Genomic DNA, 27,553 nt, shown 5'->3' with positions numbered 1-27,553 from the left:
GAGGTTGTGGAGTCTCCTTCTCTGGAGGCATTCAAACCCACCTGGACACATTCCTGTGTGATCTGCTCCAGGTGACCCTGCTTTAGCAGGTATGTTGGACTGGGTGATCTCCAGAGGTCCCTTTCCTACACCAATCACTCAGTGATTCTGTGATGCTGTGACCCGGGTGGCCGGGAAGGGAGGTGCAAGGATCTCCGGGGCGGGTCTTGGGCAGGTGGGGGCGGGCTGAGCTTCGGCTTTTGGCAGCTTCACCACAGGCAGAGGGAGCGGGGAGGACCCGGCGGCTGCTGCCGAAGATGTTAAGTTTGTGCTGGCTGCTGCTGCCGCTGGTGAGTGACCGGCTGGGTCCCTATGGGCTTGGGGGATAAGAAGGGAGCGGGGAGGATACCGCACATCTGGCTCCTGACACTGTTGTCCGCAGCTGGATGGCTCTGTAGCTGCCCAGAAGGATTTGGAGGGGGGGTGATGTCTGCAGAGACAGGGTAACTTTTCTCATAACAGGGAATAGGTACAAAGAAAGAAAAATAAGGAAAGGATTTAAAAAATAATAAAAGAGGGGGATGGGGATGTAGGAGGGGAGGAAAAAAATCTTCCTGAGTTACAGAGTTGACCCAGCTCTTTTATTTAAAATTTTCCAGCCCTAAGATGCTATTAATAAATATGTTTTCATTTCCATTCATTAGAATTGCAGTTTCCAAAGGACAGAAAAGCATCCCTAAATCAGAATAGCTGTAGTGTGGCTTTAGAGGGACAGAAGGGTACAGGTTGCTGTCTCAGTTGTCCTAAGAAAGGCAACTTTGCTGAAGTAGAATAACTAAAAAGGAACAGTTCCTCCAATGGATTTGGGACATTTACCCCTTTGAGAGGGCACTGATGTTTTTACCGCTGAAGGCATCTGTTTATAATATCAACAAGCAGGAGCATGAACAGACTTATGTCTGCTATGCACTAGAGGCAGCAGGTGAGATTGTGTCATTAAACATCAGGGGAGACGTATAAGCACAGGGACACAACTGAAGCTGGTATATCCCTCCTTAAGCCCCATGTGCTACTCCTGGCTTTGCCTGGGCTGGGTAGCAAGAGCTACTGTAAGTACCAGTACAGTCATATATCCTCTTTCCCCTCAATCTTCAGCCTCAGAGAACTGTTTGGAAACCTTCTTATTGGTGTGATTCCCAAGGACTCATTAACTCTAACTTTAGTCATTTCACATTAAATGTTCAGTGTGGGTTGTGATTCAGACTCCCACTGTAGTCAATGGGGAGATGGTCACCTTATCTTCTCCTGAAAAAGACAGATGTGGTGACTTGTCTTCTTCCACTGGTAACAGTGAGAGCCTATGCAGCTACAGACTGGTCTTGACCCTTCTGTTTTAAAAGGTGAAAGATGGGATGTACATCTTCACACCTGCACCTCACATCCTCTGGAACCTGTTGTTTTCCTCTGTATATACACAGCTTTATGTGCAAGTGGTAGGATATAGGTCCTTGCTATGTAAACCTTGTCACAAATCGTTATTAACACGTGTTATACCCTTATTTCAGGGAAAACTAGTCAGCCTAAAATGTTAACACTGCTGCAGGCAGAGTGACTTTGGCATCTGGACTGACCTTTTTGCACATAATAGAATCACAACTTATTCTTGCAGCTGTCAGGAGAGTGGAGCTAACCTGAAGGGATGTATCATGCACATCTGTGGGCTGCCACACATCATTTTCATGTTTTTAGCATACTGCAGGGGACTGTGCCCGTAGTAAAATACATTCTATGAACTGCATGTTCTATGTAATTTTTGGCCTTAAACTATTGCTCATATATGAACTCCAGCTATATGTCTGGTAAGAGTCAGTGCTCTAAATATCAATAGTTTTTGTGTCTCAAACTAGGTCTCCTGGCAAGCTTTGCAACCTAAGTTAGTCAGGGAAGGCCTGAGACCCATAGGATATATTGAGTAAACAGTCCTTTCATGTTTCAAAGGATCATGCCAGAGCAGAGAAATAATTCTAGTGTGGATCCTGCAAATAATTCATTATTCATAAATGAAAATAAGCCAGAATAGTAATCCTGGAAACTTCCTCTATGAAACTGGGTACTTTTACCTCCTATCAGCTCCACAGGGAGCTGTATATTGCAGGATATACTTTGTGCCTTGCAGAATAGAGTCCTTGACATTAAAAATTACCCTTTGCTTGTAAGTGACAAGGAACAGAGAGCGGTGGGTGCTGAAATGCATAAAAATGACTTTTCCTGTCTTAGATTTCAGAGTCTCAGGAAACAGGGGATGGGGAATAAAAAAGACTCTGCATTCACTGTCCTACCTGCTGAGCTGAACTGCTTTATTCTTCAAACACGTAACAGCTTTTCACACTTCTTGGGAAGGAGTTCAATCTGATCTAATGAATGGAGGTGGGAATGGAAACACAGATGGGTTATTGTTGAGATATACATTTGCTTTAATAAAGCTTTTCTTGTGGTAACAGCTATATGGATCCAAAACTGTGACAAGATGCTGAGCTCCTAATAAAACAGAGCTGGGTGCCTGAATTTCTGAATTACTATCAGCTAATTTGTGTTGGAGGAACATACATTCTTCTCTTAGGGATCTGGTTCCTGCAGACCTCAAATTCCCCTCCATAGGGAGCTGAAGGTGTGGAAGGATCAGTCTGTTTAAGTGTTTCTTTAGCCTGGAGGGAGTTAATGGAGGGAGACAGGCTCCTCTACAGTGAGTCACTCTGTCCTCAAATAGGTGTCTCAGAGAGGTAGGAGGAATCCTTCCCTGGAACTGCTTGTTTGCCTTCATTGATTGTTAAGGGAGGCTTGATGGGGGAGTTTAGATTAATCATCTAAAATTACCTATCTAAAATTAGGAATCTTGTTGAAAGCTACTCATTTAGCCTCCTTCAATCCTACTGGCAAGAAGTAGAAACACTTCAAGAACAACGGCCATGGGTTCAGTTGAATGAACTTGCTGATGGGCTTCAATATCCAGGCTTCAGTTCTTTGGGATTCGGTGACATGAACCCCACCTTTACGCAAATATACTACACATGCAGAAAGGGAGACATTTGTCTTTAATTTGGAGGAATACTCGCAATAGCAGAAAATGAAGATCCTCAGTTATTAGTGTTCTGTTATTCTCCAAGTGTTAGTAGTGATTAAATGCTCTGACAAGGTAAGCATAAGGCTAATAAGTTCAGTTTTATTTTTCTCAATGTAATAATAATTTCACAGGGTTTATAAACAAAATAAATTAGTATGACTGTATTGTAACATACAGAATACCTATGAGTAAATAAATATATAAATATATATAAATATATATAAGTATATATAAAGTATATTTTTATATATATAAATATATATAAGTATATATAAATATATACTGTATATATAAATATATAAATGTATGTATATCAAGTACTGTTCTCTATAAGGCTATGCAGTTAAATACAGTCAGATAAAAGCAATCCAATACACAGAGGAGCATTCAAGCATTACTCCAATGTCTTAAAAACAATCTCGAAAAGATATTCCTCTAAATGACTGTAAGGCAATCAGTGTCTCAGCTTCTCTCGTTCCATAGGTAATCGAGTTAGAAAGAGAAAACAAACACTGAAAATATCCTCTAGGTAGTCATTTTCAGTGAAAAAGACTCCTGAAATAATCTATTTAGCTGGCTGAAGAGAAAGATTGGAAATAGGTCTTTACCTTTGGGGTTGAAAGCTTCTGGGATCAAGACTGTGTCAGAGCTTGCAAGTTGAGGGCAGGACTTTCTGTGACAACTAAACATGTTGCTGGTGACTGGAGTCATGTCACTGCTGTGGTGACTTCATGCTTTACAGTCAGTCAGTATCAAGAGTGGTGAACATGATTTGGATACGGCAGAAACAAAGCAGATGCTCATCTATATGTGCAAGTTTGTTTGAGGTGTTGACTTTTTTACTGCATAGGAAATGTTCCGTTATTTTTTATAGTTTCTTGTAATTTTCTGACACAACATAGTATTATATATATTACATTAAAAATATAACAGAATTCCTTATGGGCCACCATGGATAGGAAGATCTTTACTGGGGTGATTGTGAATGTAATTGTACTGGAGTGGGCAAGAGCTTATGGAGCTCAAGGTTGATCCCAGCTCCCTTCAAAGCACACGTGAAAATTGGCCCTGACTTCAGTGACCTCTGCTTCCAGTCTCAAAGCTGTCTAATTAGCACTTGTCTTTTTGAGAAAGGAGTTAAGCAGATGGAAATAGACAGAGCTTATGGAAGATTTTGATGAGACGTATTCAACAGTTTGAGAAGTTTATGAAAAAGGCTGAGGATTTATTTGTCTTCTTCAGTTATTTGACCTGTGTCCAGTTACTCGACCTTCCACCCTATAAGCCTTTCCTGTTCATCAAAATTTCATTTAAAAAAAAAAAAAGTATGTGTTTCAGAGCATATCCTGGTTCTCTGAACTGCGTCTTTGGCATCTCTGGCCAACTTTCAGGACCAACTGAAAACTTCATTCCACACCTAAAATTGGGCAGGGGATGCAGGAGTTTTGAATGTCTTTGCTGTGCCTTTCTGTGCCCCAAAACACTGGGTGAGTTTTAATCTTCCAAGATGGGAGTCGGGGTGTGACGTGAATGGCGGACAACTCTGGTTTTGTATAAAGTAAAGCTAAAATATTCAGGCATCAGAGTCATTGGAAAAAGTGAACAGGGGAAGCACAGGCAGGGAGAACAGGGAGTACAGAGATGACTTCAGAGGACATCTGAGATGAGATCTGGGACATGAATGCAAGCTGTGGAGACAGAGGCAAAAAGAACAGTGATGAATATTCTTAGTAAGTGATTTATGCATTTGTTGCAAAACCTATTCATGAGGTATTAGGATTGCACTGCACTGGAAACTAAACTGGATCACTGGGAAGACCCTTCAAGTTCTTGAAATATTCCCATCTTGCCACAAAATTCAGCCACTTTGATTTTTGATTAATTTTCAAAAAGACTAAGTGTTACCAATTTATTTCTGGCTCTTTGATCCCATTGAATTGCTTTTTAAAAGTGACTAATATATTTGGTTCCCAGCTTTGAAGTATTTCCCTTTTTTTCAGAGAGCATAGAAAATGTCCCTACTTTTCCTAAAGTGTGTTAATGGACTTCTTAATGAGTGAAGATCTGTCTTTTTTGTGACATCTAAATTACAGTTTCTCTACCAGCACAACAGCCTAGGGGCACCATCTTGGGATGGGCTCTCAGGAAAGATTTCTTTTAACTAAGTTGCACTAAATATGGGATGAGGATGTTGCTAGAAAAACTCTCTCCCCAGGGCTTACTAAGTCTGATGTTGTCCAGCATGAACAAATCAAAGCCCATTAGATTGTGCCATTAGATTGCTTTTTCTGTTCAGATTTGGGCAAATAAATAAACTATCTTGCAACAAATGAAATATGAAACAATGTCATGCTTACTACCAGTGAGTATACACTAAAGATTTCAGTGCAACAGCCTTACAGATGTTAAGAAAAGGAAGTCTAAAAGTAAGTGCAAACGGAAAATGTGGCTGTCTAAACTGTCTCAGGTTTTTAGCATGCCCATGTCTGTCATAGGTAAATTTTTAATGTTCACTGTGTGATTGCTTTGTTCCAGGCAAGATTGATTTATTGCTTAGGACTTGGATTTAAGATGCCCTCGTGAATTTTGACTAGTCATTAATGTTCAAGCCAGTCAAGAGGTCTTTGTGCTGTGATGCTCAGCAATGCAAAAGCCCGTTCCTTGAGTGCTGCCTATAACACCACATGAAACTTCTACATTTTCTGTATAAGCCTTGGGGTGAAGACACCCCACTGGGAGTTTCTGTAAGGTTCGTGCCAGGTTACTACCTAGCTCCTAGGGATTGTTGATCCAAGAAACAGCATTTTAAATCAGCCTCTTATGCTTATTACTTTGGTTGGAAAGACTATGTCACATTAGCCAACCCTATCTCAGAAATCTTTGCTTTCGTTTGGTCCCTAAATAATCCTTTTCTAAGGTGAACAGGAGCTACTTGTGTCCTACAAGAGCTCTGCCATTACAGCAGATGCCTCTCAGATTGCACTATGTGCCTGCAATGAATACAGAGCCCCTGCTTTCTAGAAAGCCCCACCATTGTAGGGAGATGAGAGCAAGAATATGCACTTTTCTCTCAAGGCATTGTGAGATTAATAACAAAAAGTAAGTAAGCCATATCCAACAAATCACAAGTAATGTTCTGCCCAGAAGGCTTTTCTTTAACTGTAAAATGGTTTAATGTCTTTCTTTTCCCTAATGCCTGGGGAAAACCAACAAATTGAAGCATCACCACAGTTCTGAATTTCTTGTATATATGTCCATTTTTTTTTTTTTTTTTGTTACAGTGGGATTACTTCCAGGAAGGCTACAAGAGTATTAGTTAACACCACCTTCATTTTTTGCTTCTTACATGATGATCTGCAATTGCATTTGATGTTGATTTTCAAACACTGAAATGCCAGTAATATTTAACCTATGCACTGGCCTATAACAAAAAACTCTGGGCTCTGGTGGCAATAGCCAGCCCTACCCCAAATCCAGTAGCTCAGAAGAAAATAAATTGTGAGCATGCTGATTAATTGCTTAGCTATCGGTGGTAGTGGGGTTGACTATCATCACACCATTGGTGAGGATTACCAGCAGTAGGTCAGGATTTCTAGAAGAAATTGTAAAATCATGTTTTCTGGTGATTCAACACTGCTTTCAGAGGTCTGAGTCTGCAGCACATGAAATAGGGATCTGTGGCAATTCCTTTGTCATGTGTAAAACCAATGTAGCACATCTTCCCTGCAGGTAAGGTATGGGCTTCCCCAGTCACTGTAAATTGAATAAACTGCTTCAGTTCAGCTTTGGGCCCCTCATCATAAGAAGGACATTGAGGTACTGGAGGGAGTGCAGAGGAGGCAACGAAGCTGGTGAGGGGCTGGAGCACAAGTGTGATGAGAGTGGTTGAGGGACCTGGGGGGTTCAGCTGGAGAACAGGAGCTGAGGGGAGACCTTCTGATGTCTGAACTGCCTGAAAGGAGCTTGGAGCATGGAGGGGGTTGGTCTCTTCTCCCAAGTAACAAGTGATGAGATGACAGGATGAGAGGAAATGGCCTCAAGTTGCACCAGGGCAGGTTTAGATCGGATATTAGGAAAAAAATCTTCACGGAAAGGGTTGTCACAGTATCACAGTATCACAGTATGTTTGGGATTGGAAGGGACCTCAAAAGATCATCTAGTCCAATCCCCCTGCTGGAGCAGGAACACCTAGGTGAGGTCGCACAGGAGCATGTCCAGGCGGGTTTTGAATGTCTCCAGAGAAGGAGACTCCACTACCCCCCTGGGCAGCCTGTTCCAGTGCTCTGTCACCCTTACTGAGAAGAAGTTTTTCTCAAATTTAAGTGGAACCTCTTGTGTCCCAGCTTGATCCCATTACCCCTTGTCCTATGATTGTTTGCCACCGAGAAGAGCCTGGCTCCATCCTCGTGGCTCTCACCCTTTATATATTTATAAACATTAATAAGGTCACCCCTCAGTCTCCTCTTCTCCAAACTAAAGAGACCCAGCTCCCTCAGCCTTTCTTCATAAGGGAGGTGCTCCACTCCCTTAGTCATCTTTGTTGCCCTACGCTGGACTCTCTCCAGCAGTTCCCTGTCCTTCTTGAACTGAGGGGCCCAGAACTGGACACAATATTCCAGGCACTGGAACAGACTGCCCAGGGCAGTGGTGGAGTCACCAGCCCTGGAGGGGCTTAAAAGGCATTTAGATGAGGTTGTTAGGGACATGGTTTAGTGCTAGAGTTAGGTTATGGTTGGACTCAATGATCCTGAGGGTCTCTTCCCACTGAAATGATCTTATGATTCTATTCTATGATCTCCCCAAGTGCTTGCTTCTTGAAGGTTTTTCCAATTTCCTTTCATGTTTTTATTTCATTTTGGGTTATGACTGGCCACTGCTTTCAAACCTTTTGTCAGAGGACTCAGTATAGATGGTAAGTTGTATAGCATCATGTCAAAGTTGTCATGACTTTTAAACATAAAGACAAAGAACCAAAGTTTCTCAACAGTAACAGAGTCCAGAAATTCCAGAAAACGAAGAAATGAATTATTTCCTGTCCAGCTGAATCCATCTTCATAAAATGAAATAGGGAGAGATTTATGTTTATATTTAACAATAATTTTGTTACTACTACTCGAATCATCTGTTATGTAGGCTGAATGCAAAGTAATATGCATGTTAAAAGATAAAGTGATGAGCAGAGAACCTATTAATAACTGAAAAATTGCATTTCAGAATTACATTACTATAGTTGAGCAACAAGAAGTACTATTTTAAGAGTCACTCATGCTGATTTATGAAATGTGTTTCATGTTATCCACTGGAGGAATATAATGCATGAAAAAGGCCATGTCTTAATTTTCTTTTCAAACAGTGTCCTTAATCCTTTTTCTGTTCTAATATTAGGATGTATGAACCATCTCTAGGGCCTCATAATTAAGAGCAGTCTGTCTATGCTACTTTAAAACCCAAATGCAGGCAGAATTTGTAAAGGTTTTTAAAGACAAAATTGTGTTCCATTTTTTCCCCCAGGCAAATATTATTGCTAAGATGTAATAGTCTACATGACTTCCAGTAACATTTCTGTGGAGGCTAAAAGAAGTCCTGGTTGCACTGCTCACTGAACACATTCTGAAGGCCAATAAATCAACTTCCTGAGACTGAAAGGCAATATAGCAGTGATATTTTCATCTGTACTCTGTTTTCAAAGTCATTAGAGGTTTAGAATGGCCTACAGTCTTCCTCAGAAATGTCTCAGAAAGCCTTCAATCTATCATTTCCATTAAAATCACTGCCCCCCAAGCCTCTCGTTTTGCCTTGAATAGGACAGCTGACAAAGGAGCAAACCCTCTGCTCTGTTCCATGTAAGACTCCCTGTGTTTTGAAGATCCAAATATCCCAAAGGAGGTTTTGGTGCAGTATTCAGTCGGCTGAATTTATATGTCTTATTTGCAGAAAAATCTCCAGCTGGAGTTTTCACATTCTGGGAATCAAAATGTATCAGCCATGAGGTACGAACTGGAAAGAAACCTGGCTCTTCTCACTCCAATAATCACAGAAAATCTTGTTTTGTCTTTCTCTCACCAAGGCTGAGGGAATCCATCCAGAATGCAAGATATTCCAGCAGGTGGTGAGAGAGGAGGCTCTCTGCTTAGAAAAGAATGAATCTGTTTCACCTGATCTTAAAGGTAATGGTCCTTACTGTCAAGCTGTGATATGAAGACATCTTGTATAATATTACTTCAGGGGCACAATGTGAAGATACCATTTGTTCTCCTGAATCAAGATTTGATTCATTAATTTTCTAAATAGCTTGAAGTGCTTCTCCTTCTATAGGCTGGGGCTGTACATTATCTGATATTAGATATCTTAAAAGCTCAATATCTAAGTCAGGACTTGCCCTCTTAGATTGTCTCAACGTAAATGGAGAAAGAAACACGTCCCTAGAACATGTTTCAAAGCCTCTGGTTTAGACACTTACTTCAGGAGGAGATCGGTCTTTCTCTGGAGTCATATTTGCCTTTACTAACTACAGAATGAGGCTAAGATGATTAGTTCAGACCCTGACAATTTTACATACTTAGTTAGGGTAGGAAAAACCTGTTTGGAATATGTTACATTGCTGAAATATTTGGTGTGTTCTGAATTTATATCCAAAATTCCAAAGAAGCTTTCACAGAAGGCACTGAAAAGCATGCCCAAATTGTATTGTGTCAAGAATCACTCCAATCCGGTGAAAATGATTTATGCAAAAAAACCCCACAACAACAACAACAAACCCACAACAACAACAAACCCCATAAAACACACAAAAACCGAAATAAAACAAAATAATCCAACTCTATTTCTACATTTTTGGAAGTTCTATGTTTGAAAACATTTATTGTGGTGGTGTTTTGAAATCTTTGTATGCTCAGATATAAATTTTGAAGATTAAAATGAACATTTCAGAGACTCTGTGAAATATTTTTAAGATGCTACATGGGAGGTTCACTTTGCTGGGGTTTTGACATTGTGGACAACTGTTTTGAATTGATTCAAAATGAAATTTCAAAATATTCAAACTCTTTCAAAAATTAAATCACAATTTTGCTTAGAAAAGTATTAATTCACTTCGGTGAGATTTTTTGGTTGGCATGAATTACCAGATGTTCATTTACTACAGGGGAGTTATGAGACAAAGATTCCTCATGCACTTGGTATGAACAGAAGTATTGCAACCACCTGGAAGACTGCTTTTAGCAGCCTACCGAAATTTAGAAACTAAGCCCCAGGATATTTCCTTTATCTTCTTGTTTACTTTTCTTCATCCTTTCCAGTCACTCTAATGTCTTGTATCCTTTTTGTACTTGCCTTCTCTATTTAGTTGTATTTTTCCTGGTATTTAGTCAAGTCCAGAATACCTCCTGGACACATTTTGCACTTGCAATACTCAGTAATTCCACCATTTCCATTCCTGGCAAAAATCAGGCATTTTCCATAATGATTTATTACATGAATTTTCTATTTGAACAGTATGACATTCCAAGTATTTTTCTCTTTACCGGAAACATGTGATTTGGGAATCCTCTTTGTAACAAAGGCTACTCAAAGAAATAAAAACTCCTCAAACTTCTGTTAAACTATTTAAAAATCTTGAACCTTGTCAATTCTGACCTTCTCAAAGCTTCCCTTTCCACCTTTTACTCCCTAGATACAGAAAAACCTTACTGAAAATCTGTTCTGGTATTTATAGCTGTTCTCAATATAGTTTAAGTGAAACATTAAATCTGGGGAAAAAAAAGTAATCCCCAACATTTTATCAAAGGTGTTTTAAAATTAGACTAAGATTAGTAGAAGTCCCAGGTTTTCATCTCAGTGTTCAGGAATTGCACATGAGACAAACTGAAGGATCATAATTGTACAGAGTTACTTCTCAGCACTCATAGAGAATTTGAGCTGGAATTAGTCTATGTTGCAGATTTTTTAGTCTAATGTAGTTCCACTTTATTCTTATTCTGCAAAGCAGTGTTTAATGAGTGTCATCAGTAGAGTCCAGGTGCAATTCCTCTAATCTTGAAGTGGTTGTGTAAAATAGGTCAACTGAATCGAGCTCTAAAAGTGCTTGTTTTTCTCAACTATCTGAAAAAGACTGAGCCCTGGGTTACTAAAGAAGACTTAGATATCTATGATGCCAACATTATTTGATACAATTCCAACTGCAGTTGTTTCGATTGAGTCTCAAGTGACTTGGACAATCATTAGTCTCTTTAAAACATTGACATGTAAAATGCTCTTTCTGTCTCTGCACTCAGCAGTTTCTCAGATACAAACTGTAGAAGTCACTGTAGGTGAAGCCAGATCTAAGACTAAAACCATACAGATTCCACTCCTACATAAGGCCACCTGATTCTAGCTTTTAACCCCACATTGCCAAATATGATAAAGTTTTAAACCCAGCTCCTCAAAGGTACCATAGTCCCTCTAAGAGAGACCCTTTATGTCCCTAAGTCTGTGTGGGCCACTGCATGTCTAAGTGGGACTCATATTCCCTGACTTTATTAATTTGAAAATTAGCAGCCTAGTTTAGGCTATGATCATCAGAGACACTGAGGTATTTGCAGCAAGTGATTCATCCTGTCCTCAGAAAGGAGCCGGCAATATACAGGATGAATCACACGCTGGAAGTCCCTGTTTCTTTCTACAGATTACACAGAGAACGTAACTAAGATTAGCTAAAATATTTTAGACAATTAAAATTAGGGATAATGAATCAGGGCTTCTATTTTCCCATCTGGCAAATTGAGGATACCAGGAATTTCATCCTCCCAAGGGTAATGCTGTGGGAAATTCTCAGGACTATCCTTTTGGAAGCCAGAGAGTAACTTTGCTCAGCTACAGGCAAGTAATATTGGTCTCACATTTCATCTCTTGACTATTTTAGATTTTCCTTGCCATCAGTCACAGAGGAAACAGAAAAGAATCAGTGAAAGAAAATGCCACCTCCTGAATGAAATTCATACACTTCTTTGTATCTGCCTTATGATTACCTAGAGATTAGTTTCGGTTACAATGCAGTGCTTTTTTTTATTGTTTCAGTCACTTACACATGCTGATAATTTTTCTGTGCTGCACCCACACCTACTTGTCAACAGACTCTGCGTGACCACAGCTTGAGTCTCAGTGTGATGCATCTGTGACTAAGCTGTGATTAACTATAACTTCTGAAAACCCTTTTCATCGGGCTCATAGCTGGTAGCATGCCCTGCATCATCAGCTGTCAATCTCTGGTTTAGGGAAACTCATGAATGCCAACCAGTCAGACCTACTCCTGATTACAGTTATTTTATATGATGCTGGGAGTTATTCTTCTAGTTAGGGATGAATCTAATCCCTGTTGAAGTCCATTGTAAGAATGCCATTGATTGCCTAAGACGAGGACTTCAGCCCTTATTTCATTCAAAACAGACAAAATCAGTGGACTTTAAGTATGGAATCGAGACACTAAAGCTGAATTTTTAAGTCTGATGTTTTTCAGTTAGACTTTGAAACCAGCAATGAGAAAGTGCTAATAACTATTCAATATTTTGATTTTGTTGACTTTTGGTTTGATGATACAGAGAGCTTCATTTAATTTGACTTTCAGATTGTGTCTGCTTGAATTTCAGGCATCTTCTCTCATGAGATAAGGTGGTGGAAGGTCCAGTTGGGATGTCAAGTGCATATGTGAGCAGCCATGCATTCAAGGAGAAGAGGAAAACAATACAATCCTTTATTTGCAGAGCTGTGTGACCTGTTGTGGCTCTTCTTTCATGTGAATTAGTGGGAAAGCCACAGACAATATTGTTCTGGAAGATCAATCGTGTGATATTCTGTATGTGTTTCTTTATCTAGAGGCACTTTTTTTTTTCAGGATGCGCCAGAGATTGGGACGGACTAACCTGCTGGCCCAGAGCCACTTTTGGGGAGGTGATTAAAGTTCCCTGTCCCAGATTTTTTGAAGAAATCACCCATATTCATGGCAAGAATTTTTTCCTATTCTTTTTATCCCTACATATTTTTTTAAGAAATTATAATAGTTAATTATCCTGTAACTTACCTGTTTTCCTGATTCATAATGCTAGCTTATGTCAGTAATTATCCAGGTGCACACCTCAGCTAATGGTCAGTACTTGACACACTTTTGTTTTGTGTTATTCTGTACTGAATTGTATAGTTTATTTGATGGTCTAAAATACGGATAGTTGCACTACGTTGTTAAGGTTATAAAGCAATATAAGTATGTCATAGAATGACTGATTCATAAAGTCACAGAATAATTGATATCAGAAAGGACCTCAGTCCAATCTATCTAGTCCAATCCTCCAGCCAGAGAAGGGTCAAGTTCAAAAATTGTGTCTAAATTCAAAGTCGGATCAGGTGGTTCAGGGTTTATTCCACAATCAGTAGTTGTCTTGCAAATGCAGGATAGACTGCATAATTGGACTTCCTCTGTGTAAGGATTGAATTTGCAGAATAAAGTCACTATATGAAATGTAGAAGTTTTGCTGCATCTTGAAATGAATGGGAATATCTCAGCTTTTAGTAGCTCTATAGAATATTTTAACTCTATAACCATTCTTGCTGAACATGACTAGACCAGTAAGTACCTAACTTAAGAATCAAAGTAAGAGTAAAAATTTGTTTTTTCTTCTCAAAACTTAAAGAAAATCAACCCTGTAATTCATTCTGTGATATATTTTATCATTAAAGGCTTCCTTCAGAGAAATTGTACACAGGATGCATATTGGTCAGAACCATTCCCACCATACACTATTGCCTGTGGGTTTGATGAAGGTTCCAGTAAAGGACCTGAGGATCAGGTGAGTTTTTGGTTTCCTGATTGTGAACATCTCCAGAGCATCTTGTTCTGAGTGTGCTGAGTAGCTGGATACTCCCAAACATCTGAGCCCTGTCAGAATCCAGTAATTACCCACCTTCAGTTCTAAGATCAAGTCTTTTAGGTATATTTAGAGGCTGTTTAACAAATTTGATTTAATATAAAGCAAGGAGGTTGCAGGTAGCACTTTCCTCTCCATCTAGTTGTCTCCTCTTGGTGTTAATGAGTAAAGTCATTATTAGTTTACTTGTCCTGCCTAACAAACACTTTGATTCTCTGACAGTGGTGGTTTGAATCCTCATCATGCACCCATCTCCCAGGAAAGCTCTACCAGCCAGGTCTAGGGGGAATTTTTTCAGGGAAAATTCCTTCAGATCCTTCCTGTTGATTTTCTTCCAGATTTTCTTTGAGTCAGAGAAAAAGATTCTATAATTTTATAGCATGGTGGTCAATACAAATCTTTAGGAGGAAACTCTTGGATGCCATTGAATATATCCACACTTTATCTTAGGTGTCCAGTGGTACTCAGTCAGGCTTCAACAGCATTTATTTTTCAACCACATCTTAATATGATTTAAATGTCCATAGTCCTCACCATCGTACTTGGCTCCAGGGTAGGAATGCCTCACACTTCATTGGTGGTGGTAGTGCTTCAGTGGTAGAGCTTTGCCGCATGGCTGAAGGTAATTGATTAACAGAGATGTTCTCAGTGTCTCTGCCTTTGAATTCTGACATGTGCTATGGTTCCAGCATGAGAGAACAGAGATGTCTCCATCCCCTCACCTCCAGTCTGTGTTGGACAAGGCTCATGCATCTTGCACAAATGCAAGATTGTGTACATCACTGCCTCCTTCTCCTATTGTGGTATTTTGATAGGGATCCCTCCAATCTGTGAAAGAAAAGGTTAACTCGTGTAACTCCTTGTGAGTCTTCAGACTCATGACTCAACAGTGGAAAATGTTTATTTGTCACAGACCAGTGCAAGACACAGAGAGGTGAAGAGGGTTGTCATCACTAACACTTTAGGTGATATCTGGAGTAAACCATTAGGTTCTCCAGGCATGAAAGCTCAAACACAGCAGTTCAGGTAACTGAATCTTTAGGAAGTGTAGACACAATTGGCTTCAGCTGTTTGGATTCATGGACTTAGAAAGCTGCTGTAATAGGCAGTACAAATATCTGGAACTCAATTTTCCACTTGTAAACTAAGAATATTTGTACTTTTTTACCCTGTGGGGAAGTTAGAAACACAAATGCTTAAACAAAACTTCTGGAAAGTTACTGGAAAGCCTGCAAACAATTCAGAAGGGATGTAAGACTGGTAAGGTGCCATGTGTTCTGGTATGTGGTTCTCCAGCACTGGGAGACCTAAATTCTCTTCCTACAGACCTAATTCTCTTCCTCTTAAGGACGGCTTTCTTTAAGCAAGCACTGGCTTGTGTTAAGCCAGGCATAGTTTGTAGCTGGCCTAGCCTGGAAACAAGCAAGGGACTACAAACTGTTTCAAAAAGACGGGCCCAATTTCAAAGCAGCATGATTTAAAATTGGGTCTATCTTTTTGGAACACCCTGTATGTTTGCATTTTAACATTATGGAAGATTTGAAGGCAGAGCTCACATCTGTGCTGTGTCTGTATTTAGTTTGTTATTCCAATCAAACCCACAAGGTCTATAAAAGGACAATACGATCAGTAAGCTCTATTGCATTGTAAACACAGGGAAGCAGGTAAGAAGGATTCCACTTAAATTCTAAGAGAACTACTTGTTTTATATTTTGTATCTGCAGTGTGGACTTATGATGTCTTCTTCATATAGTGCTGGTTTCTTTAGCTGTCCTACAAAAGCAGATTAAATGCATCAAAATACTTCATTATTCAATTGAAGAACCTGTGTTTTGAAAATACTGTATAAAAGATTAGGAATATTTCAGAAATACCGGGATGGTTCCTAGGTTGTTAGGGTTGCATGATTTATTTATGGATCTACTTAAAATTTCTGTTGTCTCAACCTAGAATTTTTACTTTTTGGCTAAACAGAGTTTAGATCAGCTAGAGAACAAAGTGTCCATTGCATTTACAAGGGGGAACTTTGCCTGGATTCAGAGAATTTAGTTTCTTGGGATTTGAATAATTAGCTTATCTTGTAGTGAATCAGAACAAAATTTGAATAGCTAAAGCAACATAAACATGTTTCATTTTTCTTCAGACATAGGATATTTGAATGCAAAACAAATACACAAATGAATTTGAATGCAAAACAAATACACAAAAGAACTATAAAGAATTTACAGTATTATGGTATGTGCCTACTGAATGAAATGTTTGTCCAAAGAATTGAAGACATCACATTGTCTCCTTAGCCTTAACATTCCTACCTCCACAGTGTGATGTGACTGTTTTCTAGTGTTTCAGTTTCCTTACCTGCAAAATGCAAGTTTTATTTCTCTTTTAGCTATAGCTGTTTACAAAACTTAACACTTATCAATTCAGTGGGAAACACGCTTTGAGCTAAACAGAGTAGAACCTGGCCCAAGACTAAAGTAACGGATTGACAAATCACCCATCTGCAAGCTTCAATGCCCTTAGAGTCTTTATGTATCTATAGGGGAAAATGTAATTACTTAACAAAAGTAACAATTTCCTGTTGAACATGCTCAAAGGGGTCACTATTTTAGACGAGCCTGTGGGTTGTGGAACCTGCCTCAAAAAGAAAAAAGGTGGTTTAGTGTTGGAGAGAAAAACCTGAATCGGATCATAAGCATGCAAAGCAGCACAGAGGTGATGGGACTGACTAGTAAGGGCAAATGTGTCTTCGTGAAATAAGCACACCAGCATGCATGCTGCATAACCACCAGCATTGGTTTGTGTTCTTTTTTTCTCATAGAAATCATATTATTCTGCATTTTGGCGTGTCTACACTGCTGGCTATGCAGCATCAGTGACTTCACTCATTACAGCTCTAATTGTCTTTGCTGCCTTCAGGTAAAAAAACAGTGGGTCTCTTTTCAGGATGTGTCAAGATAGGTGCATTCTAATTCCTCTCAAATATTCTGTGCTTTAGTTTTGTGTCTTTTGTTGTTGTTGTTTTTATTATTATTTTTATTTTTTTATTTATTATTATTACTATTATTATTTTCAAATTCAGATATTACAACATTGATGGCAATGGGTCCTTCTTTAATCATGTTGTGGAATTTTCCTGTAGATGTTAAAAAATAAAGTTGTCTGGGCAGTTTGTCTAAGTCCAGAGATGTCAAACTAATTTTCAGTTGTGGCCTCATCAGCTTCACGGTTGCTTTCAAAGGGCCAGCTGCAATTTTAGGACTGTAAAAATGTAGGAGTAGTTACATCTATTCAGTCCTAAAACTACATTTGGCCCTTTGAAAGCAACTGCGAGGCTGATGTGGCCCCCTGTGAAAACGAGTTTGACACCTCTGTCTTAGTCACTTTAATCTTACCATACAGTGGAAATGCTCCAACCCTTTTTCACTATTAATATAAAATGACTATTTCTCCACTGCATAGCAGGACATGCTTTGCAGAAACAGTCTCATATCCTGAACATTTACTCATTCTAAGATGTTCATTCCCTCTGTGAAAGACCATTTCTTCCATAATTGGGAGCTATAGAAAGAGATTTAAAGGAAGTTAACTATCATGTTTGATGATGTTGGATATTAGGAAATAGATCCTGGTTTTTATTGGTTCCCACAACACTTGGATAGAAGCCGTAAGGTTGCTCTACAGGCAAGAGTGGAGGGCACTGAAGCACCTTCCCAGCTGGAGCAGATTTGCAGTCTCAAAAGTCATATCACTTACAGAGGGACCCAGAAGCAAAACCTTGATATTTCCAAACCTTGAAGGAGATTCCTTCAGCTCAAGGTAAAACTGTGGACAGGCCAATCTAAGGAAATGCAGTCTAGGGTAAGGCAGCTACTTCTCTGGTAGCCACCCCACAACATGCGACTGAGACCCCCTAAATACTCTGTTCTCCTCTGGCCAGAAAGGGAATGAAGAATTTGTTGCAAGTTTATTCAACAAAAAAATGCCATTTAGAATAATTAAAAGGCATTACTGCAATACAGCCCAAGGGGCTCAGAGTTACTCTCTGGTTCTGGCATCTCTTTTAAATGTGTGGTGATTCAAGGACAATTATACTAGCACTTTTATTAGCTTAAACAGGTAATGACTGCTCTGCTCCCTTGTGTCTTACTCCCTCTCAAACAGTGACAGATCATTTATTTGCTTTGGAAGGTGTCTGAAGTCACCCTGTATTCCTGTCTGAGCTTGGAGACTATGAGAAATTTCTCTTGAAGAACAACTTCTGTTTTCTCTTTCCACATCAGAAAATTCCACTGCACACGGAATTACATCCATATGCACTTGTTTGTCTCCTTTATCCTGAGAGCAATTGCTGTTTTCACGAAAGATGCTGTTTTGTTTGCAGATGAAAATATGGACCACTGCCTTATGTCAACGGTACTGTACTTTGCCTTTCTCTTTTCCGTGATTTAACATTTAATTCTTGACCTGAAGAGAACATGTGGATTCCTTAGTCCCATTTTGCTTTAGTTTTCTAGATCTGAAATCTTAAAACAAACAATACTACATGAACCCAAAGACCAAGTACTATGGTTACGTTCAGCTTTGATATATACGGTACAGGTCTGTCAGCTTTAATGGAGCTATAACAATTTCTATCAGGAAATAATTTCATCTACAGGAGAGAGCCTATGTTTCCCTTTCAAAAAAATGAATTCAAATGAAATTATGGAATCCCAAAGCTACTGAAATATTGTAATAATTTTTTCCTTCTTGTGTGGTAACACTCAACTTTGCTTATATTTGTAGAGAAACCAAATGCAATGAAGAGTGGACTTAATAGCTTTTCTTCCTCTGCATTTCCAGGTTGCTTGTAAGGCTGCTGTGGCATTCTTCCAGTTCAGTATTTTAGCCAATTTCTTCTGGCTTCTTATAGAAGGGATATACCTGCAAACACTGCTTTTGCTGACTTTTGTTTCGGACAAGCAGTATGTATGGTGGTTCATATTTACTGGCTGGGGTTAGTACTCTTTTCCTCTTTATGTTATTTAGTATTTCCATTTACTTTCAGAACTAGATAAAATATAAGATTTGTTCTGAGATTAAAGGTGCCTATCAAAGGCACCACCTTTCTGATGAAAGCTGCCCATTCATTCAGTACTACATCAAAACTGTACCATTATACTGTCTGTCTTCTTATCTTGTTGCATATTTACACAGTTCAAAACTTTGAAGGAGAGGATAGGATGGATTACTAGAATCACTACGATACACCTGCTCAAAAGACTGAAGCACTCCTGTTTATGATTGGAATTATTTTCAGGCAACCACAGTAATATACAAGTCAGCCATCTAGTCTTAACTATCTCTCCAGGTTTCTCCTGCAGTCAGTGGAGTGACGTATGCATGGGGTGGTGGTGATTAGTCAAGTCCTCAAGAAGATCCTGGAAACTTGTTGCCTTCCTCCACTCACTAGAGAAGTTTGGGTGACTAACTTTAAATTGACTGTTTGCTTTTAGTAAGCAGAATTAAATAGATTAATCTTAAACCATGTGAGTTAGGCCTAGGAATCAAATAACTCTAGTTTTTTCAGAGACCTTCTGGCTTTAAGGAATCTTGAGAGATTTATAGCAATTAAAATTGTCTCCTGTTGTCAGAATATGTACATGTAATACATAAAATTTCTTTCACTGCAGAGGATTGTTTATTGTGACTCTCATATTCTTGTGCTTCACCTTGGCTATTCTGAAATAGAGGCATCCAAACTGAGTGGCTACATTGACATTTTTGGCGTAAGGGTGAAATGCACATTCTCCTGAAGTACATAGCAATTTTTCCTTCATCTTCAGATTCTCATACTTTTTTTTTTTTTTTTATGTAAGTAAATTTTAAAAGTCTGAATTTTATAGAGGGGATGTTTATTTGGAGCTATTCCAATTATGATTGCCTGTAAGTAGATACTTAGACCTTCATTAATCACAGCTAACTTGAGATAACAAAGGAAACACCTCAATTAATAATACATTAATTCTCATCTCCTTCTAAAACCAGTCAAAAGTGAGAGACACCTCAGGGGAAACTCAGATCTTAGGTGATATGGTTGTAAATATTTATCTTCATTAATTAAAAAGGCAACTTGAAGATAATATGGTCCCAGCTTAAAGGCCTTGAGCAAAGGTCTAAAATTAGAAGGGACAACTTCTGGGCCTTTCCTACAGATCTTAAATGATACTTAGAAAAGTATTACCTATATTTCTATAAATATATCAATGAAAATGTAATCTGCTTCAGAATAAAGTCCCTTTTATCGCAGCTTGGAAAGTCACTTAGTCTTTGGAAATTCAATTCCACTGAAAGAGATCAAAAGCAATTGCTAGATTATAGGTCTGCTAAAAAAAAGGGGGGGGGCATAACTATTCAGTCATAAATGTAGGAGGCAACTATTTAGTCATAAATGCAGAAGGATAAGCAGTGACAAAATGAGGCTAGAAATTGCCAGTTCCTGGATTCACCTAAATTTTCATGGGATGATCACCAATTAATTGCTCCTCAGACCAAAAACGGTGAACTCTTCCAGCTAGTGTATGGAGAGTTGTAAACAACTCACAAAAGAGCTCTGGCTATTAATAAATAAGTGATTCCTCCAGTATCACCAGTGCTTGTAATTCATATCCAAACCTTCCAGTAATTCTTAGCTCTTATTTCTGAAAACATAGTTTCACGGGATCCCATCTTCTCTTTTATTTCATTCTCCTACCTTTTTTTGTCCTTTTTCTTTTACTGAACTGCAAGTTAAATTCCTTCCTAAAGGTATTTAAAATTGTCTGGCCCATTGTCTGAACTTTAATGTACATCCAATCTGCTGCACTCCTTGTAATAAAGTTTCCGTGGGACATGGTATTCAAAACAATTATATTTTATTCCATGTTGATTTTTCCAGGAGCTCCCACTGCTGTGATGGTTACTTGGGTCCTCACAAGAATCCATCAACAAAATACCGGGTAAGTCAGAGCTTGCGTAAGGAAATCAAGGTTGTCCTATTTTGTATTGTATTTTGGTTTGTTGACAGGGTAAAAATAGATTAAAAACACATCAGAAAAAAAAAAAATGTTCCAAAGTTGTGCCTGTAACTTTTAAACTTCATATGCAAGTAAGAGAGAAAACAATTTTTAGTCTTCTTATTTTGGTGGAGTATTAAAAACTGGAAATATCATAGTAAGTACTGAAAATTAATTTTGATTCCTAATGGCCAGTCCTTGACATATTTATATTCTAAGAAAGTCAATGTTTCTATTTAAAATCAGCTATAAATTACTAACTCTAATTTCTTCAAATAATTACTTCCCAAACACATTGTGTACTGAAAGTAGTTTCTTCTTTCATTTCCATTCAGTTCCTTTTTTTTTTTTTTTTATTCTTTTAATACGTGAGCCAGGTATAAAGCAGATGATACTTTACTAACAACTATCCTGAAGACCTTCGGGTCATTTCATTAATTTACAGATTAACAATGTAGAAACAGTAAGTTCTATGGTCTACCACACTTGGCACATCCTATTTTCTTTTCTTCCTTCAGAAAGTGGGAATAAAATATAACCTAGTGTGTGTGGTGCTTGACTGGAGGGAGCTAAAACTGAACTGTTTTTGATGTTAAATACATCTTCAGCCTTAAAACAAATACCAACAGCCCTGCTCTCTCCCTTCAGCATACCTTTATCAGGGGTCTGGATTTTTCTTGCCTGCTTTCCTCATGGTCCCAAAGTCTGTATGTGGATGTTTGTAGTTTAGTCTCTGATCTGTGCCCTGCAAATCAGTCACATTTCCAACAGAAGAGCAGGAAAGAAGCCTACAAATATAAATTTATACTTCTTGACTTCACTGTCGTTTTTCAACCTTTGCCTCATCGTGAACAAACTTCCTTTAGATTGGGCTGCACAGAAAATTTTAGGGTGGTATCAGTACTGGCAGAGGCCTTTAAATAGAGATTTCAAACTTAGAATCCATCATTTTCCTGTTTTTGTGACAGAAACACTTTCATATGTTTTTCAAAGCTTACATAGGATAGATAACATGACTGGGTTTTTTTGGTGTTTCAGATGTTGGGATGATGAAGAAAATGGAGTGGTATTATGGATCATCAAAGGCCCCATTCTGCTAACTGTATTAGTATGTCTTCTTCATTTTGTCTTAAGTATCTTTTGAAATGTGAAAGCTAATTTAGTGTCTCCTTTAGGTAAGCTTGGAGGAAAGCCATAGCACATACTATGGTACTGAATTTCAAATAGCTGAAAATTATAGTATAGTATGTGGTTTTGTTATAGTTTTTTGCTTGTTGGTTTTTGTTCTGGGGTTTTTGTCTGTGTGTGTGCTGCTTTTTTTTTCTCCCAAAACACCCTAAATCACAACATAAAGGGTAAATCCTATATATATATACATATTTATATATATATATAGGCATGCTAGAACATAATGGAACTGCCTTTACACCTCCATTCCACCTACCAAAGTCATGTCTGTGTCTCTATAAGTCATTTCTGAAGAAAAACAATCCATACTGGCAAGATTCTTAGAATATGATGCTGGTTTAGTACAAGAAATATGTACCGATCAGTTTGCCTAGTATTTTTTTTTAAATGAGTTCTTAAGACAAAAAAATCTCCATTGTGCACAAATTTATTCCATCTAAATTTAGGGACGAAACAGTACATTATTTAGGACTGTATCTGTTATAATCCTTGTCATAAAGGGACTATTTAGACCATGTAATATCTGCTATGTGCTGACAATAAGCACAAATTTATCAGACATAAACTATATTGAAATATGTAGGTCTATATTAAGTCAATGTAATTTTCAGCATATCTTTATGGATAACTATATATTGGTGGGAAAAATTAATACAATTTCTAAAGTTATTGATTTGATCTGAGAGCAGACCTGCACTGGTTTATAGTAGTGCAATTCCTGTGAATTGGGATTTTTATTTAATTTGTATCAACTGAAAATGTCTTGTCTTTTCAGATTAACTTTATTATATTTATTAATGTGATCAGAATTCTAGTCCACAAATTGAAATCTCAAAAGCGAGGAGGGAGCCATTCAAGTCATTTTGTGTAAGTATTTCTGGGTCACTTGATATCAACTCGTTCTAGCTGCTATAAGATGTTTTATGGGCAGGAGCAAATATGTTCTAGTCCTTACCAACAGAAAGAGAAATCCTCAGGAGAAATAACAAATAAACTTTCCTTTCCATCACAAATATCACATCCCTGTTTTTCTTCAGGGGGAGGAGGGTGCGATGAACGTGGGACACAATGAGACAAGTAAAATATACAGTGTTGCAACTCCAACAGGACCCAGCTTGGAAATGTTAACAGTAAATGTCAAGTAGTGTGTCCATCTTGCTTCCCAGTCCTTCCGCACAAATGTCCACACCGAGAAAGATGCAGATAATTTCATTTAAATTCTCTGGTTCTGGTAAATGAACCTAGTCCTTCCTGTTTGTGATCCCCTTCACAGTCAATGGGGGTCCCATCAATGCAGTCAGAGCACTCTGGTCTGTTTGACTCATCCTAAGATAGGTAGGCATGAAGGTTACCTATGGCACAGGACCTAGCCTAAACCTGAGCCCTTTTGAAGTGAGGTAAAGGCCAAGAAAAATACCTTAGGACATCACCAATAGCTCTCACACCACTATTTAGGCAACCAAATCAAGCCCAATGGACAGTGACGACTGGATCTCCACTGACAGTTTTGGAAGATGAGATACATGGAGGATACCTACATTTGATTGAGATCAGTCTCAGGAGAACAGATCAGAGTACTTAGTTTGATTCCCCTGTTTTCGCATGTGTAACAGGGAGAAAAACATTTAAGTCATTCCAGAAAGTTGAGTGCTGATTTATTAAGCTTTGTTCACCAGGTGTTGATGGTGGGACTCACGGAATGTAATCTTTCCATAACTTTGTTGAATTTATTTGCTTCCTTTATGGAACTGCCCTCCATATTAAAATTTATTCCAACATCTAATTTGTATCACTATTTCCATATTTCTAACAGTTCACTGTTCTTTAATTCTTGGTTTGCCAGGAGACTTGCTAAATCTACGTTACTTTTGATCCCACTCTTTGGAGTGCACTATATTGTATTTGCATTTTTCCCAGAAAGCACTGGTCTGGAAGCTCGCCTTTACATTGAGTTGGGCTTGGGTTCTTTTCAGGTAAGCTGGACAAAATGTTAATAAGTCCTAAGAGGTTTGGGCTGAAACACCACACTCTCAGGAGTTTTACATTTTAGATTGGTTACTAGAGCAGGTGTTAATAATGTATCTAAATTCAACACACACATTCCATCTTACTCCTTTGCAAGCCCTTTCTGTTGTTTGTTCCCTTCTCTTATTATTTGAAATCTCACCCTAGTTTTGAGTTCTGACTCAGACTTCATGTTAATAACCACAAAAAAAATAGTCTACATTTATTGAATGACTGTGACCAAGTACCATGAAGACCAGTCTATGGATTAAGGTGAACTGATTGAAACTAATTCCAAATAGAAAAAAGGTGATGATAAGAGGATTGAATAGAAAATGTGTAACAACCTGTTCTGTGCTTACCCTTTAGCAATGACGAATCCATCATGTTAAGATTTCTTTGTTTCTTTTATCTTGCTATACCACTGTTCAGAACAATATCTTGCATTTGAGAGGGCCAGGGCATGGGTATGGTACACATCGTAATAAATAGCTGAGGTCTTTTTCCTTCCACTCTCCCCTTTACCCCACAAAAGCTTGTCCGCATTGATACATGTTGAAAATGATCCCTCATCCATGCTTACCTCTAAACCATGGCCAAACTATGGGAAAACACTTGCTGGCTCAAGGCAAAGCTGTGTCAAGGACCATGTTGACATTTTAACAACATAGAGAATAAAAGGCCAGTATTCAGGGCTGTATCTCATTCAGTTTACTGATATAGATATAGTCTTACATTGCCCAGTGTTTACCTGTGTTGGCACAGTTTGTGAAAAGGCTTGGATCTAGGTTGACACTTCCCAAACAATGTCTGACTGCAGTTCTGGTTGAATATGAGCCCAAGACCTTTTCCAATAGCTTGTTAGGTTGTCATCATCTTACGAGTGAGAGAAGATAGTTTAGCAGTAAGGATGTAAAACAAGAACAGGTCCTCACCTAATTTATTCACTACTGTAAACACAGATTATAACAAGACAGAGGTCCCAACTACCTTATCTGAGAAATAACTTTTTTGTAGGATACAGTAAACAGTAAGATGGAATGATAGAATAATTTTGGTTGGAAAAGACCTTTAAGATCATTGAGTCTAACCATTAACCTAGCACTGTTAAGTCTACCACTAAACCATGTCCCTAAGAACCTCATCTACGCATCTTTTAAACATTTCCAGGGATAGCCTGTTCCAATGCCTGATAACCCTTTCTGTGAATACAGCCCTTAGTATCTCCATACAAGGGCACTAATATACATATAGTGTCACCAGTCCATTGAGGAATTTAATCCCATTATGAAAACCTAATAAATAGTGCCACATCACCTACATTCCAATGGAAAATACATATTTTTGCTATCTTTCTCCAATTTTGAATAAAACTTAATGTCTTTCTCTAACTCCATATTTTAAATCCAGATGTCTGACTTTTTTCCCTACCCTCTCTCTCCTAGGGTTTTGTTGTCGCACTTCTATATTGCTTCTCAAATGCAGAGGTGAGTAGCAAGCACGGATGATAATCAAAATCTTTTAAACCCGTGGGCCTTTATTGTTTTTAATTATTTTTCCTATTTCCAAAAGAGATCTGTGCTTTGATCTGCTCCCGAAAGCATGAAATACTCACAGCTTTTTTTTTTCCCCTTGGTACCTTTGTTGACTGTGTTTGTATTCATACAGTTCAGAAAGAAGGGCACAAAAAAAGCTTTGAAGCATTGACCCTTTAAAAATGGTTGGTGACGTTCCCATCAAGGGACTTTCTTTTCTGCTTTATGTTTGATAGTTATCATGATGATGTCTCAATGGAAATCTTGCAACAGTCCTTACTTTCTTTGGGTTTATTTTCTCCTAGTGAGTTTCTTCCTTTTCCCTTTCCCTCCCCCTTTCCTTCTCCTTTTCCCTTCCTTTTCCTCTTTCCTTTTCCTCTTTCCTTTTCCTCTTTCCCTTTCCCTTTCCTTTTCCTTTCTTTCCTTTTCCTTTCTTTCCTCTTCTTTTTTTTCCTCTTCCTTTTTTTCCTTTTCCTTTTTTACCTTTTCCTTTCCATTTACCTTTTCCTTTCCATTTACCTTTTCCTTTCCCTTTCCAGGGCAACATGTCTTTTCAGTAGTTTTGTACAAACAATTCATCTCCTGTTTTTGTGACATTGTTAGAATTTGCATAAATTCCATGTGGTACATGTTAGAGAGCCTATCATTTAAAAAAACTAACAAAATTTGCTTGCACTTTCCCCAGTAGAACAGAATGAAACAAAAGACATGAGAAAATGTAAAAATACATCTCATCCTCAGAAAAGTGTGTAGGTTAGATAAGAAGAGTGATCCATTAACGGTGCCTCAGTCTCCCCACTAGCTTAGACTGGACACTTTTCTCAGAGCTAAATGTAGATGAATTTAACTAATTTCCTACTGTCCCTCAACCTCTGGACCTCCAGACTTGTTCAATCAATCTGTTAGTTATGTATCAGATAGTAAAAATAATAATCATTTTTTCCTATGATTTTGAGGATCCCTGAGAGCTCTCTCAAATTTAATACGTATTCAAGTTGATTCAGTATCTTTCAGAGTCAGCAAGGGATTTTTAACAGGGATTTCAATCCGGATAAACTGAAAGCCTGGAGAAAGACCCTTATTTTACATCACAGGTCACAGTAAGGAGTTACAGAAGATTCAGTATAAGGAAAAATAGAAATTATACTAAAAGGTAGAAATATTTATGAAGCAGACCTACAACAATAAACAAAGAAACTACAATCCAAAACTTCCCTGTCATCCTCTGAGTTTTGGAAATCAAGTCTGTTTTTCTCAAAAGTGAGTAGGGACATAGTTCAAGTCCTAATAATGTGTTAAAGATTAATCCTGATTGATTTTCTTGTCTTTGTGCATCTGTTCGAAGTAGTCAGGCATACATTTTGACATATTTTACCTTCAATGTCCACTAGGTCTTAATTTTCTGATTCTTTGTTTTTAAATTCCTTTTCTACAGGTTCAAAGTGAACTGAAGAAGCAACTGTGCAAATGGAAGTATCAAGAATACTTGAACTTCACACACAAACATGGGGCTTTGTCCAGGGAAAACAGTCCAGTCAACTACGTCACTCAATTATCACTGCTTGAAAAAATCAGTCCAAAAAGGAAAACATCTGTGTACCAGAATGGTGTAACTTCTGTCTGAGCTTTTTTATCAGGATGAGTTGATGTGATGTTGTAACATACTACCTAAGAGATGGCCAGCTTGGATCCTCTATGACTTTCCATAAGTGTCAAGAGCCTTCTGTGAATTTCTTGTCCTATATGTGAGCTGCTTTTCTCACCTGGTACAGATCAGTATCACAACTCTCC

At 38.3% G+C, this 27,553-nt stretch overlaps 1 protein-coding gene across 1 annotated transcript; it reads left to right on the top strand.

Annotated features, from left to right (window-relative positions):
- Positions 1 to 296: 296 nt before the first annotated feature.
- Positions 297 to 27,386, top strand: LOC309435887 (vasoactive intestinal polypeptide receptor 1-like; the record flags this gene model as incomplete). Its single annotated transcript, XM_082044629.1, has 13 exons — positions 297 to 329; positions 9,168 to 9,267; positions 12,972 to 13,079; positions 13,811 to 13,920; positions 16,820 to 16,917; positions 18,282 to 18,414; positions 18,844 to 18,997; positions 20,918 to 20,978; positions 22,074 to 22,143; positions 22,999 to 23,090; positions 24,067 to 24,196; positions 25,673 to 25,714; positions 27,198 to 27,386. 13 exons carry the CDS (start codon positions 297 to 299, stop codon positions 27,384 to 27,386), a joined length of 1,320 nt encoding a protein of 439 aa, XP_081900755.1.
- Between the last annotated feature and the right edge of the window lie 167 nt (positions 27,387 to 27,553).

This window comes from Streptopelia decaocto (genome assembly GCF_964273445.1).
Source record: "Streptopelia decaocto genome assembly, chromosome: 2".
Classification (NCBI taxonomy): Eukaryota; Metazoa; Chordata; class Aves; order Columbiformes; family Columbidae; genus Streptopelia; species Streptopelia decaocto.
Note: the sequence above shows the minus strand (reverse complement) of the source record. Positions and strands in the feature narration are given on the sequence as shown.